At 36.2% G+C, this 13,026-nt stretch overlaps 1 protein-coding gene across 3 annotated transcripts; it reads right to left on the reverse strand.

Moving 5' to 3' along the window:
• Positions 1 to 206: 206 nt before the first annotated feature.
• Positions 207 to 1,389, reverse strand: LOC149208162 (uncharacterized). 3 transcript variants are annotated; one of them, XM_089394013.1, is made up of 2 exons: positions 1,256 to 1,389; positions 207 to 1,097 (listed from the first exon to the last, which is right to left on the reverse strand). In XM_089394013.1, exon 2 carries the CDS (start codon positions 1,085 to 1,087, stop codon positions 542 to 544), a length of 546 nt encoding a protein of 181 aa, XP_089250139.1. In that variant the 5' UTR covers positions 1,088 to 1,097; positions 1,256 to 1,389; the 3' UTR covers positions 207 to 541. The 3 variants fall into 3 exon arrangements, with proteins under 3 accessions (XP_089250139.1, XP_089250138.1, XP_089250140.1); XM_089394012.1 differs by having other exon boundaries at positions 1,218 to 1,376; XM_089394014.1 differs by having other exon boundaries at positions 1,327 to 1,342.
• Between the last annotated feature and the right edge of the window lie 11,637 nt (positions 1,390 to 13,026).

The raw sequence follows: 13,026 nt of genomic DNA on the forward strand, positions 1-13,026 counted from the left end.
GTATGGTTCATCATGACCAGATGAAAATACAAATCATGACAAAACCAACAATATAAAAACAATAATTTCAAAATATTTATATTTTTATCAACTTAAAATATTTATTATAAATTATATACATATTTTTTCAAAATAAAGAGAATTTATATAACATTTAAATAAAACACAAACTTATACAACATGTTCAAGATAATAAAACAGAATCGTCCAAGATAATTGCATGGCATAACCATAACCATTCTTTTACTTATCCAACTTTTCCATCCACGCTTATCTAACAAGATATTTTCTGAAAAGTGATTTACTTTTCACAATATATGACTCATGATATCTTCATGTATACAATTGAATTGCAGACTCTATATTATCGACCAGATACAATACAACTGATTACAAAGCATACAACGGAGAGTCAACAAATGCGGTAGTCAATTCTTGTGCTAAATCAAGAATTATCCTACACTATTATTTACAAAAAAAATTATCCCCTTAGACACAGATCCTTACTGGCCACGCCAAGCTTTACTGTAACACGGCTTTATCAAGGCCTTAATTTCTCCAACTCCTTACCTTGGTTATCGGATGAGGCAAGACGAGAAGCTATGGCAGAATGATACATAATGTCATGAAACATAGAAGTGTCCCGAAGGTTTTTTCTCAGTAATTTCGCCTTCTCTGGAGTTAAACGTCCCCTTTCAAACTTGGAACGCTTGGCTGGAGCCTCTGCCATTTCTTTTTCATCGTTGGATATCTTCTCCATGGCTCTTGTTTTCGGCTCTTTTATGCCACAGTCTATCCATGGCTCCCGATCGGCCTGAGACCAACCAAAGAGAGGAAGCCACCATCTCATGGTACTTCTCTTGTCAATTTCAGAAGGTAAAATAACATCCTCTTCTCTTCGTCTTCTCTTTCCCCCACAATTCTCATTGTCTAAATGAGCTGATCCATCATTATTATTGGAGAAGCTGCATACCCGTACGGAAACCCTTTCCGCAACTCTGTGGAAAAGAAAATTTCCGCCACCACAGAAAGCTCTGTTCTCAGAGGATGGCCTGCAAACCAAAATTCCACCTGAAATAACAGCCATTAATGCAAACCTGGCCAGATAGCAGAAAAACCAGAGGGAAATTAAATCACCCACTGCAGATGAACCCTAGCTATCTGTTTATGCAAACCCGGCCATATGAAAAAAAAAAACCAAAACGAAATTAAATTACTATGTGATGAATGAATCCTGAAAGCCTACGATACAAACCCAGCTAGATAGCAGAAGAAAATTAAATTACTCAGCGCAGATAAAACCTGGCAATCTATCTATATACCTACAATATCTAATGATTTGTATATAGTCTCAACTCAGTTTGACGAAGATGTCGAACCCAGATGGCTTTCTTGAATTATAAGAAGGCTAAGAGATTGACTCCAAGGAAACAATCAACGCGTTTAGGATAAGGTTTGGTGTAAGGAGAAGAATTAACACGCGAATAATCCTTTGCTTCACGGGAAGCGTTTTGTCGTGTTGATAAACGACAGGGGTGGTGTTTTTCATGACAACTGTAAAGGCAGTTGTCTTCATAGGCCCACATTTCCACTTTTTAATGCCTTTTCCCTGCACTTTCTCCGTTCATGGCACATCCCATCCCCCGAATCTCTAGATATTTAGGGATACTGTTTCATGTCAAGTCATGCAAATGAAATTTAAGTAATACTTTTCTTTACTGCAAGACCGAATCGGATCTGGATCAAAGGCCTCTGTATTTTGTCGCTGTGACTACCGAATGGCAGGTGAGAATGGAATGTCAGATCGTTTATTTGAAAATTCGTAAACCGCTGTTGAAATTTTGAATTTGTTTCTGGATTTTGGAGATTTTTTCTTTTTCTTGGCTAGTGAGATTGGAATTCAGTACTTTTTATTGCAGAATTTACAAATTCCTATTGAAATTTAGAATTTGATATTCGAGTTTGGCATTTTTCATGTTCATGGTGACTTCATGTTAGGTTTATTTTCAAAACAACCACGCACATAGAATAGAATTTCCATCGCGGTCATCCAAATTTGCTATTGAAATTTGGAATTTTTCATGTTCATGGTGACCTCATGTTAGGTTTATTTTCAAAACAACCACGTACATAAAATATAATTTCCATGACGGCCATCCAAATTTGTTATTGGATTTTTTCGATATTCATTGGAATTGTATTTATATTAGAATAAAATACAACGGTTCGGTTTTACTCTTTATGTGAAGTTCATGGAAATATCCAAAAAGTAAAAGCGGAGGAAAATTAGAATTTATTTTATTAAAAATAAAATAAAAAACATATAATAAATGTTTTTTAAAATAGTGTGATCCAAATATATAAAGTTCTTGATTTTCCTTTTTTAAATATCTTTCAAATTATTACCATAAGTTGGTACAACAAAAAGATGGTCATATATTAATAATGTTAAATAAATAAAAAATATAATTTATTGGAAAAAGAAACATAATTTTATTAACTAAGAAAAATAAATTTACATTTTTTTTTTATGTTAATGAATATTTTTGAGATAAAAAGACTTTAGACACAAAACTAAAAACTAAAATGCAATATAAACAAACTGATCTACATAATATAGGAGCAAATATATTTAAACAGACATTTATTACACTAGCTGATCTTTTTGCCCATCTCATCCTTTTTTGCACCTTTTGCCAAACATTTGAAACTGGTTATATAGGAACCGTTGCCAAAACATTTTCTACGACCACCTAGGGTAATTATTTATCAGAAAAATGGAGCTCTCTGAAACATGGACTCTTTTCTAACCCTCAACATCATATGAAATATGCATACTAATAGGGATAGGGTCCTACTAAATCTATATAAATGACCTTGTCGGCGGTGGGGAGGCCTGTTTTGGCTGATATCCAGAGTGAGCCATATTTCTTGCATCATGTTGGGCTTGGGGATTCTCTTTAACTTCTTCTTCCTCCTAAAAAATGAACGAACCTAACAATTGCCATCCTTTTGGACCATTTGGTTGCCTCTTTTTCTTTTATGGTGTTTTCTTAGCCCGTGGGCAAGTATTCTGCAAATGACCTGTTTGAAAATATTAATGAAATCGGAATGTCGTGATTTCATATTCCAAGCCACTCAAAGTTATTGTGCTTCAAGGTTATATGGTTTGGAAGTCCTTTTCTTAGGTGAGGAGACATTTTTTGTTCTTTCCATATCTCATTTTTTGCATTTACCTAATGCATTTTCTATGCCTTCAAAAACTTTATGGTACAAGAAAGGAAAGGGAAGGTTTGGAAGCACACCCAAATTGGCATGCTACTGATCACCATTGTTGAGGCATCAAACTCCAGAAACCATGGGGTGATGAATAAACCTACATTTCCCCAAAAAAATGGCTTTTCCTATAAAAACTATTCCAAGTCCTTCTGAGTGTCAAATTGATTTATGAAGAATCCTTTGGAGCACAAGTATATGGCATAATTTGATGTTCATAAGAAGAAGATCCATTGGGTAAGAAATTTTCGTTTTGGCCAAAATCCATTGAATCTACAAATAATTTCCCTTTTCGGAAGAGAAGAAAAAATAGTAGAGGCATCTGCTTTATTAACCTCCATACTTGGGACATGTTCCATTTAGTCAAGAATATAGGAACCTCAGACAATTTGGGGTTGATTTGCAGATCTAGAAGCCCCTCTTGAATTGCTTCTTTGAAAGATACGACTGTTTCATTTAATGTCTTGGTATTAGGACCACCTCCACATATTCTATAGTTTAGTATTATTGTCTAATTTCTCGATATACTTGTTTCTTTGAGCAAGGATACGTCATGGAGAAAATTCCCCTCATATTGTAGACATTGGAATTTTATGGGTATGCCCCATTTCTCTTAATTGTTTTTTTTAAGGGATAAAACCAAGCCTATGGTTTTTTCCCATTCAATATTATATTGACCCCCCATGTTCCTAATGAAAATATGAAAGTTTTCTTTCATTTTCGTATTTATTCTAGAGAGAGGTGGTGACATTTGAAAGGGGAAAAGTATAGGGGATTCCCTACTCTAGAAAATGCCAACACTACACAAAATCACAGGGATCCATAACTGCAAAAGAAGGAATTACATAGGGGCTGGTCGGCCCTAGTAATGGCATGAGCCTCATAACCCTAGGGGACAAAAACACACTACATTCCAAATGATACATATTGCATATAGAAAGAAAAAATAGGAATAGGGGAGCATATCAAAGTAACTTGACCTTTGATTGGCCCATACCCAAAATAAAAACTGAAGTTCTCCTTCCACATCGATGGCAAGGCACCTAGAGTCATATTTGAAGAAAAGAGTCGCCCACAATAAAGACACCTCGAAACTGGCTACCACAAAATTGGTACCTCCTCTGTTTTCATCTTGCCTTTACCTTTTAGCATCTTCAAGAACAAATGACCAAAGCCACACATAGAGGCACCAGATTTAGAAGAAAAAGACCTTGGATTATAACATCCCATTTGAAAAAAGATGCCAGTCCAAGGTGCATCTTTAGAATGACAAAAAAAACCCTTAGTTACAACAACAATACAAGATGAAAGCATAGAACACGAAAGAATACTAGATTTCATTCTCTCTCTTATTTATTTATATCATTAAATAAAGAAATAAATATATATCAAACATTAAATTTTTTTAAATATAATTATATTTTTAAATTATTAAAAAATAAAATAAAATAAATTTTATCATATATAAATAGTAATAAGATTTTATTTTCATTATAAGTTCAATACATTAATAATAAAATAAAAATATTAATTGACATAGAAATAAAAAAAGAAATAAAATCACATCAAGAAACATAAATAAAAATTAAAACAAATTGAAATCGAAATCAATATATAGATTGAAAATTCAAATGATGTAATCATTAGATTTGAATTTCTTTGATGTAACATTAAATAAATATAATATTAAAAAAACCTATTTTTATATATCTTTGCGACCAAAATAAATAAAGAAACACAAAAATTTAATATTGAAATTTGATTTATTTATTTATATTAAACTCAAAAAACTACATAATTTTTGTCAAAATCATAGTGACTTCCTATTATATTTATATTTACATACAATCGAATTTCTATGATTATCCTAATTTGTTATTGGATTTTTTGAGATTAAGTGGAACCATGTACATAAAATAAAATACAATGGTTTGGTTTTACCCATTCTATGAAGTTTTAATGTTCATGGAAATATCGAAAATGTAAAGGTGAAATACAATGGTTTGGTTTTACTCGGTCTATAAAGTTCTAATGTTAATGAAAATAAAAGTGGAAGAAAATTAGGATTTTAATAATAAAAAATAAAATAAAAATAATAAATATTTTTTAAAATAGTGTTATTAAAATATAATAAAAATTGAATTTTTAAATTTTTGAAACTATGATGTTGTATAAAATAGTATAAGAAAGATATTGTCACAAAATCATAATGTTAAATTAAAAAGAAAAGTAAAACTATATTAAAAACAAAAAATATAATTTTTATTACAAGTTGGTTTTGGATATCAGTACATTAATAATGGAATAAAAATAATATAAAAAACTTTTAAAGGAGAAACAAAAAGATAAATAGAAATTTTAATTGGGATATATATTTAATATATATGTCTACTTATTATTAATGGAATAAAAATAATATATATATTTTTAAACAGAAATAAAAACACAAATAAAAATTGAAATTCACATATATATTTAATATACATATATTTATTACAGTGAATTGTTTTATAAATAAGTATGGAAGATGAGTTTGGAAAACCAGGTGAAAAATAAAATAAAATCATATTTTATATTTTGATGACAAAAAAAGTTAAATAAAAAATAAAATAATTACATATAGAGATATGTATATGGTTAAACACACATCAAATAATAAACCAATTTGATAAATCATGTGATACATTCTATTCACAAGATATATATATTAATACAATTTTGTTTACTCTTGGCTTTCATCTTTCAAGAGGATTCTTGGACATCTCATAACTGTTGGCACTCATTTGAGAATTTTCGCCTTCCTCTCAAGTGAATAAGTCAAGTTTTCCTAACTCAAGAGGAGTATGCTTTTAAAATTCCCCTCTTTAATCCAAAGGGGTGTATATAAGTCCAAAAAGAGAGTTGAAATACAAAAGAGCATGGAAGAAAATGGTTGGATGTGCTCTCTGAAATGGTTGTTAAGGAAGACCACAAACCAAATGAGGTACCAAAAGTTGAAGTCGTCTACTAGTGGTGGTTTAAGATTGACCACCAATTTTGGAACTTGGCTCGAAGCAATTCTTGGAATAATTTTGAATCTCACTAGATGCTGAAGTCTTTTACAAAGTGGAATTTCTCCATGATGATGGTTTAAAGATGACCACACATTAATGAGATAGGTATTAGAATCCCAATTCTTATGCGGGTGTGTTATAGACATTTTTGGGCACTACAACCCCAAGCATGAAATGTCCATAAACCAAGGGCTCCTAAGTCCCTAAATGTGTTGTTCTAACCCCTAAAGGAACAAGGTCAACTGATTACAGCTTCTCCCAGAAGTTCTCCATGAAAAACTGCTTAGAATTGGTCAAAACAGGATCATTTCAGCTGCTCCATAGGCAAAGTGCGTTGCATCTCACCTAAATACACTGTGTGGGTGCATTGCATTTCAAAAATCCCTTCTATGGGGTGCAATGGGTGAGAAGTGACAAATGGAAGTGTCATTCCACGAGGTGGAGAGGCATGGAAACTTCCAGAAACTTCTCCTGTGACACCTGCCTCTCTGAATTCGACCAAGGATGAGTAAGAGATCATCAATCTCCAAGTGGAAGCAAGAATTATCAGAGGGAAGACATTAATCAAATCACAAGATGACTCATCTCCCTTACAGATATCTATATATGGATCCCTCATCCAAGAGATCTGGAGGTTGGAATTTTGCATATTGTAAGGAATTGCTGTTGGTTTCTTGAGACAACATCAAATTGTTGGGTGATCTAAGCTTTGTATGAGGTGAAAAGGGGCTTCCTTGCTGAGAGGATGACGCTGGGTCAGAACAACTGGTTGTAACTCCTCTTGGCTCTTTCTTATTTATCAATAAAAGCTATTCAAGTTTTCCTCCATACTCTTGTGTCATTTATGTTTACTACATTTGTATGGTCAATTTACATCTGATCCTAGATTGTTTATGATTATAGATCCATGTTCTTGTATAGTGCTATGCTACTGTGATCTTACAGGTACTCTGTGAAGTTGGGTGTGCAAGGGAACAAGTAGCGAAAGACTATCAAGAGAGAGAGGAATCGAATCAGGAGATTAGCGCAAGACAGAGGTTGGTCTTCTTTGTTCTTCTCTCATCTATACTTCATAAAGGAAAAACGAAAGTAGCTTTGCTTTGTTTGTTTCTAAGGTAGCTATCACACCTTAGTGGGATAAGCAGTTCTGTGTAGACACTTTTCCCTGTAACAAAATGGCGACTCCGCTGGGGATGAATTAGTTTGTTTGTTTATCTTCCTTGTTGTCTATTTTATAAACTTACAGACGGAGCCTGAAGTTGAGCCAGGTAGCTTTCGAACTGCATTTGCTATGCAAATGCAAAGTAGATAAATGCCGCTTCAGTCAATCTCCGGGATTTGTTTATAAATTAAACAACTGATTTACAAATTCTCTGATTTCCCTTGTGATAGCTCTTAGATCCTCCTTAGATCTACCCCTGATTGTTTCATTACTGATTACCATTTGCTCGGCCAAAACCCATGAACTGAACTGCAAACTGTGACCCAGAACCCAAGAAAAGTCTCGTCTCTGGCCCAGCGCAGGTACTGTTCTGTGAATCTGAAATTCAGTGCACTTCCCGAGTGTAGTAGTTGCGCTGCATTTCAAATTCCCTATGTTACAGGTGCGCTGATCAGACTAGGCATTATTCAGTTTTGGTTTCTGCAGTTCATTCTTTCTAGTTCTATTCATGAATTTTGTTGTCTGTGATCAGCATATCTCTGTTTGAGACCCCTTTTCCTTGCTGTTATTCTACCTCCTTTGTACAAAAGAACTGTAAATGTTTTTGTGTGTTTGTTGAGTCATTTTCAGTTCTCCTTTGCAAAAAGTAACGTAATCGTACTGTCGTGCTTTGATTTGAAAGTGTCGCAAGTGTTGTTTTCAATCATAGGAAAGAGTTTGATTGTTGTATATAGTCGATTATCCTGTTGCTACTGTATTTGGTCTGAATTTGTAATTTTTCTAGTGTCGAAAACAAGTATTCATTTCAAAATCGTAAAGTGTTGTGATTGTCTCCATTTTTGATTTCGAAAAGAGACTTGTTGATAACTGTTGCTTGAAAAGTAATTCAGATTTGTGCATCAACTTTCTTTTTATCATTTACATACTAAGTTCAAAGTTGAAAACAAATACATGCATGTGCATTTGCATTTAGATTGTTTGATTGGTTTGATTTAGGAAAGTGCATTTAGAGTGTGCTCTTTGCTCTTTGTGAAAGAATACTGTCTCTCTTTCCTTAGTAGCTAGGATTTTCATTGCACAAAGAAGATAAAAGACTGTTTATCATCTTAGATTGCATTTTAGGAATTACACATCTACATCTCGTGGTGAAACCGAAAGGAAAACTTCATAAACAAGATCAACTATAAAATAAATTCAATGAATCTAACAACGCTTTGGAACCTAACGCACAACATTTAGAAGTCTAGGCTAGAGACGTATTCTGGCGTCGTAAAGCCTGGTAACTGTTGTTCTCACTGATGGTTGGGTGATTCCTCCACTTTGAGACGATAAGTGCCAGTACGGACTTGTGCTCCCACATACCGTCGAGTATATTTTGGGAGACCATAATAGGCTTAATCCTTTATCCATAGGAAGCCATGTTTGCCGCCCTATTGATCGCAATGCACTGAATACAACATTCGGAAAGATTGACTGCCGTACTGTAAAAAGTATTATGTAGTTTTGCGATTGGTTTGGTAATCCCTCTACCTAGATTTCCAGAGCAGTCCCTTTCATTCCTTTTCAGACTCCTTAACGGAAAAGGTCCATCTGAGCACTTGTCACTTCAGGCTCATTAAAAATCGAAGGAGACTAGAGTCATATTTTGTTTTTTCTTGACTCTTAAAAATTGAAAAAACAAGTTGTGTCAAAGTGTCTAAAATTTATTCTAAACGGAATAATCATCACCCTTTCCTACGATGATCTTAGGTTGAGAAAATGGAACCCACAATCCAAGGAATTCCCCTTGGAGGAAATCCTAGTCCCTTCTCCTCTTGGGGAGATGTTGGTGCGCCCCATATGGCCACATTGTCGTTTCCAGGATTGACAATCGGCTTGCCTGTATAGCTCTTCTCAACCTCTGTTGTTAAGAACACTGCAATTCCTGAACAATCGAATCAGAAACTAGACGATTCCAGAGTTACCCACCAACCTTCTACTTCCTCCAATTCTTCCTCTCCTCCTTCCTCTTCACTTGATGGGGTTGGTAAAGCCAAAAATCAAGTACCTGAGAAGAAGAAGGAAAAGAAGAAGAAAGAGAAGAAGAAGAAGGATCCAAAAGTGAAAGGGGGCAACCAAGCGTCGTCTAACGAAAATCCACACACTGCACAAACTAGGCCTAAATCACCATGTGTCATTTGCAAAGGGCACCACTATCATAGAGATTGTCCTTGCTGCCCTCGGATCTTAAGGGACTAGTCTCCTCTTTTGCACAACCCGGTGTCGTCAACCTCTGATAATCATGTTGAAAACACACCGTCAACTAGTGAAAGTGAAGCCCCAGGACAAAAAGGAAAATACAGATTTCCTTGTAAACTGTACGAAGGCGATCATGCTGTCCACCGTTGTCCCTTCTTAGACCAGGATAAAAGAGTTTTGGACGATCCTCCGGTTTCACCGTTACGACTTCCTCCTGGATATAAAAAACACTTGCCGAGTCCATCATTAGTTGAGAATTCGGCTGACCCGCCCAGGTGGTCGGCCGAAGTTTCTATCATTGAAGAAAAACCATCTGAATCCATACCAGACAAAAGTCAAAAGGTCGAGGCAGAAGTTGACCCGGTCTTGCCTTCATAGGTTTTGTCTTCAGATGATACAATCACAGAAGAGAATAAGGATGACACCATCAAAATTCTTTTCGTAAGCACAGACTCCGATGAACATGGGGGCAATTTACCCATTCCTTTACCGCAGGAGGGAAGTTCGTTAGAGTCATACCCAGCCGTCTATTTGGTCCCACCTCCAAGCAACTTAGTTGTTTCTTTCGACTAGAATCAACTAGGCAGACCCCATTTACCGGCTAGTGTACCATTTCGAATTATTGCTCAAGTATATAAAATGGTTATGGCTAGTACCATCATAGATGAAGGGGCTTCTGTGAGTATCCTTTCCTCGACTGCTTGGAAAGAGCTTCGTTCGCCATCGCTTTTGCTTGAGATGAGAAATCTAACAGGCTTTGACAAAGGAACCAGTCGACTGTTAGGGATCCTTCCCAATGTGCCCATAACATTGAGAGGAAAAACCATTCACATGAACGTAATGGTAGTTCAAGGATCCCTGGATTATAATCTACTCCTTGGATGAGACTATATTTATTACATGGGAGCCATTGTCTCCTCACTCTTTAGAGTAATGTGTTTTCCGCACGAAGGAAGAGTGGTGAAGCTCGTGGACCAGCTTTCATTTCCCGGATCACGCATAGCAAATAGTCATATACCATCCCTAAATGGTCTTTTCACACAAGGAATGTCTCATCAATCCCCAGTCCACCCACCTGATGAGCGTGAGTGATTCGGGGGACATGACTGAAACCCAGGGGGCATGCACGCTGGTCTGCTTCGGCAGGAAAACTTCGAGTATAGGGTAGGTTTCAGTGAGAGATATATGCCTGGTATGTACTCCCGTCCATTATTGGAAGAGGTAGTTATTCTGGAACAAGATTCTCTTGTCAAAGTTACGTGAGTGGAGTAGCCTCCTCCACTCACCTTTGTTTATTTTGGTAGACATCGCCGAAGAAGTGTTTTGTTTGCGTTGTGAATAGAACAATATTTGGGTAACCTGAAAGAGGTATACCTTTCCTAATAAAACAAATGTTTTGTCGGTTTGAACAAAAGGTGGCCTTGAAACTTTATACCTGGGGGCATGCAAACCTTTTGGCATGCAAGCGAAGAGCGACCATTTATTTTTTAAATTTGTAGGTCCTCTAACCCTTTAAACTCGTAGGATTGGTCATTTCCTAACTTGCATAAAGAAAGGATGTGGGGCAAAACTCTAAAAATTGCCGTTTTTAAATGGGAAATTCTTATTATACGACTGGATTGATCGAGCAGTTTTAGCGCATAGTTCAAGCTCGTTAAAAAATAAACATAAGCCATGAGCAAGTGTTTCCCCCCGCGTTTAAGCTCACTAAAAAATGAACTATTTCCCGGTAAATAACCATCGTGAATGTAGTACTTCGGCCTTTAAAAACCTTGGTCATGTTCTCACCATCACCTCTACTCTGTATTGGCCGATCATTCACCTCCATTTGATTGTTTACCCCTTTTTGAGGAACAGCTACGAAGAGTGATCTCACTAGCCATCCTTGTAACACTGCCATGATTGGAACATTCCAAACCTTACCTGGAATCAGCTGCTACCCAATTTTATCACTCGTTCCTCAAAAGATGAGTCTCCTTTAAGCTCTTTTCAATTGACTCGTAAAATATGAAAAGATTGCCGAGCCATTAGCCTCTCCAGCTCATTAAAGGGACCGGAAGTGCTATCCCTCCTCTAAATTTTAATCTTTTTGGACCTGAGGGATTATTACACAAAAAGATCGAACGCTTGTTTTGTTCGGCTCGTTAAAAGTATCGAAAATTCATCCCTTCTGTATTGTTTTATATTTTTTCGGCCTTAAGGGATTAGATGACAAAAAAGGAATTTTGGAGTTTCCTATACATTCCTTTTAAGACTCTCTAAAATTGAAAAGGACCGAGTTATCTTTGTCGTTAAACTCGTTAAAACTTAATAGCGACAAACTTGTCTATAGACGAGAACGAGTTTCACTATCGCTAGGCTCATTAAAACATAGCGATGGGTTTGCCCGAAGGGAAAATTATAGAACAAGCATATGTTATCCTCCTCAATCTTGACAAAAATAAAGAGGAATTGGTCAGCAATGACTGGGGAAAAATTGGGAAGAAAACTTGAAGAAACTTTGTTGGTAGCAAGTCGCTCTTGAACATGACACTTTCACTCAGCATCCAAGTCGGCTTGGGTTGTTTCATTCACCGGTCACATCACCATGGTCCCATCACACCATCCACATTTGGGGTTAATGCTACCAATCCATCACGTCAATGTCACCGATATGTTCAAGAGAAGTCATTCAGAGAATTCACCTGTGTCTCACCTGCTACAATACATTTACGCTCCATTCTTTCATGACCGCCACCCTGAACCGTATGTCATCAGATCGTTTTCACCTCGATTAAAATCATTTGCTCCGTTCCGTGTCATTGATGTGGGATTCATTAAGGCCCTCCTGTGACGGATCACTTCTTGTCGACATCAGCTCATTATCCAAGAAGTCGATCTAGGAACACCCCATTCAGTACTTTGAAGCTTGCGTGCCTCAATGGCAAGTTTCTCACTTCCGGCGAGAGGTTTACATCAATGACCTTCGACTGAAAGATTTTGCGTGGTGTTCGATGCCAAGTCCTTTATTCACACCACGTGAATTGTACTGCAGTACCTTGAGGGTCATTATCATTATCGGTGATTCCTGTTGCACCTGTTAACAGCTTACATCATTGGCTGGTAATCAGGCGATGTCTTTCCATGTTCGACTCCAGAACATCTCTCACATGGATAGACTTTTACTTTGAGTGAAGATCGAATGAGATTGAAGACCCTGGATCTAGTCTCATCCATCTGGGCTGCGATATATATTCAGGGAAATAAAGACATCAAATGTACATCATTGCTGCACAGATAATCATCCAATCATAGTGA

Source organism: Pinus tabuliformis, chromosome 1_2, assembly GCF_031772625.1.
Source record: "Pinus tabuliformis cultivar Carrire ecotype Pingquan chromosome 1_2, CPIR1, whole genome shotgun sequence".
In the NCBI taxonomy this organism is placed as follows: domain Eukaryota; kingdom Viridiplantae; phylum Streptophyta; class Pinopsida; order Pinales; family Pinaceae; genus Pinus; species Pinus tabuliformis.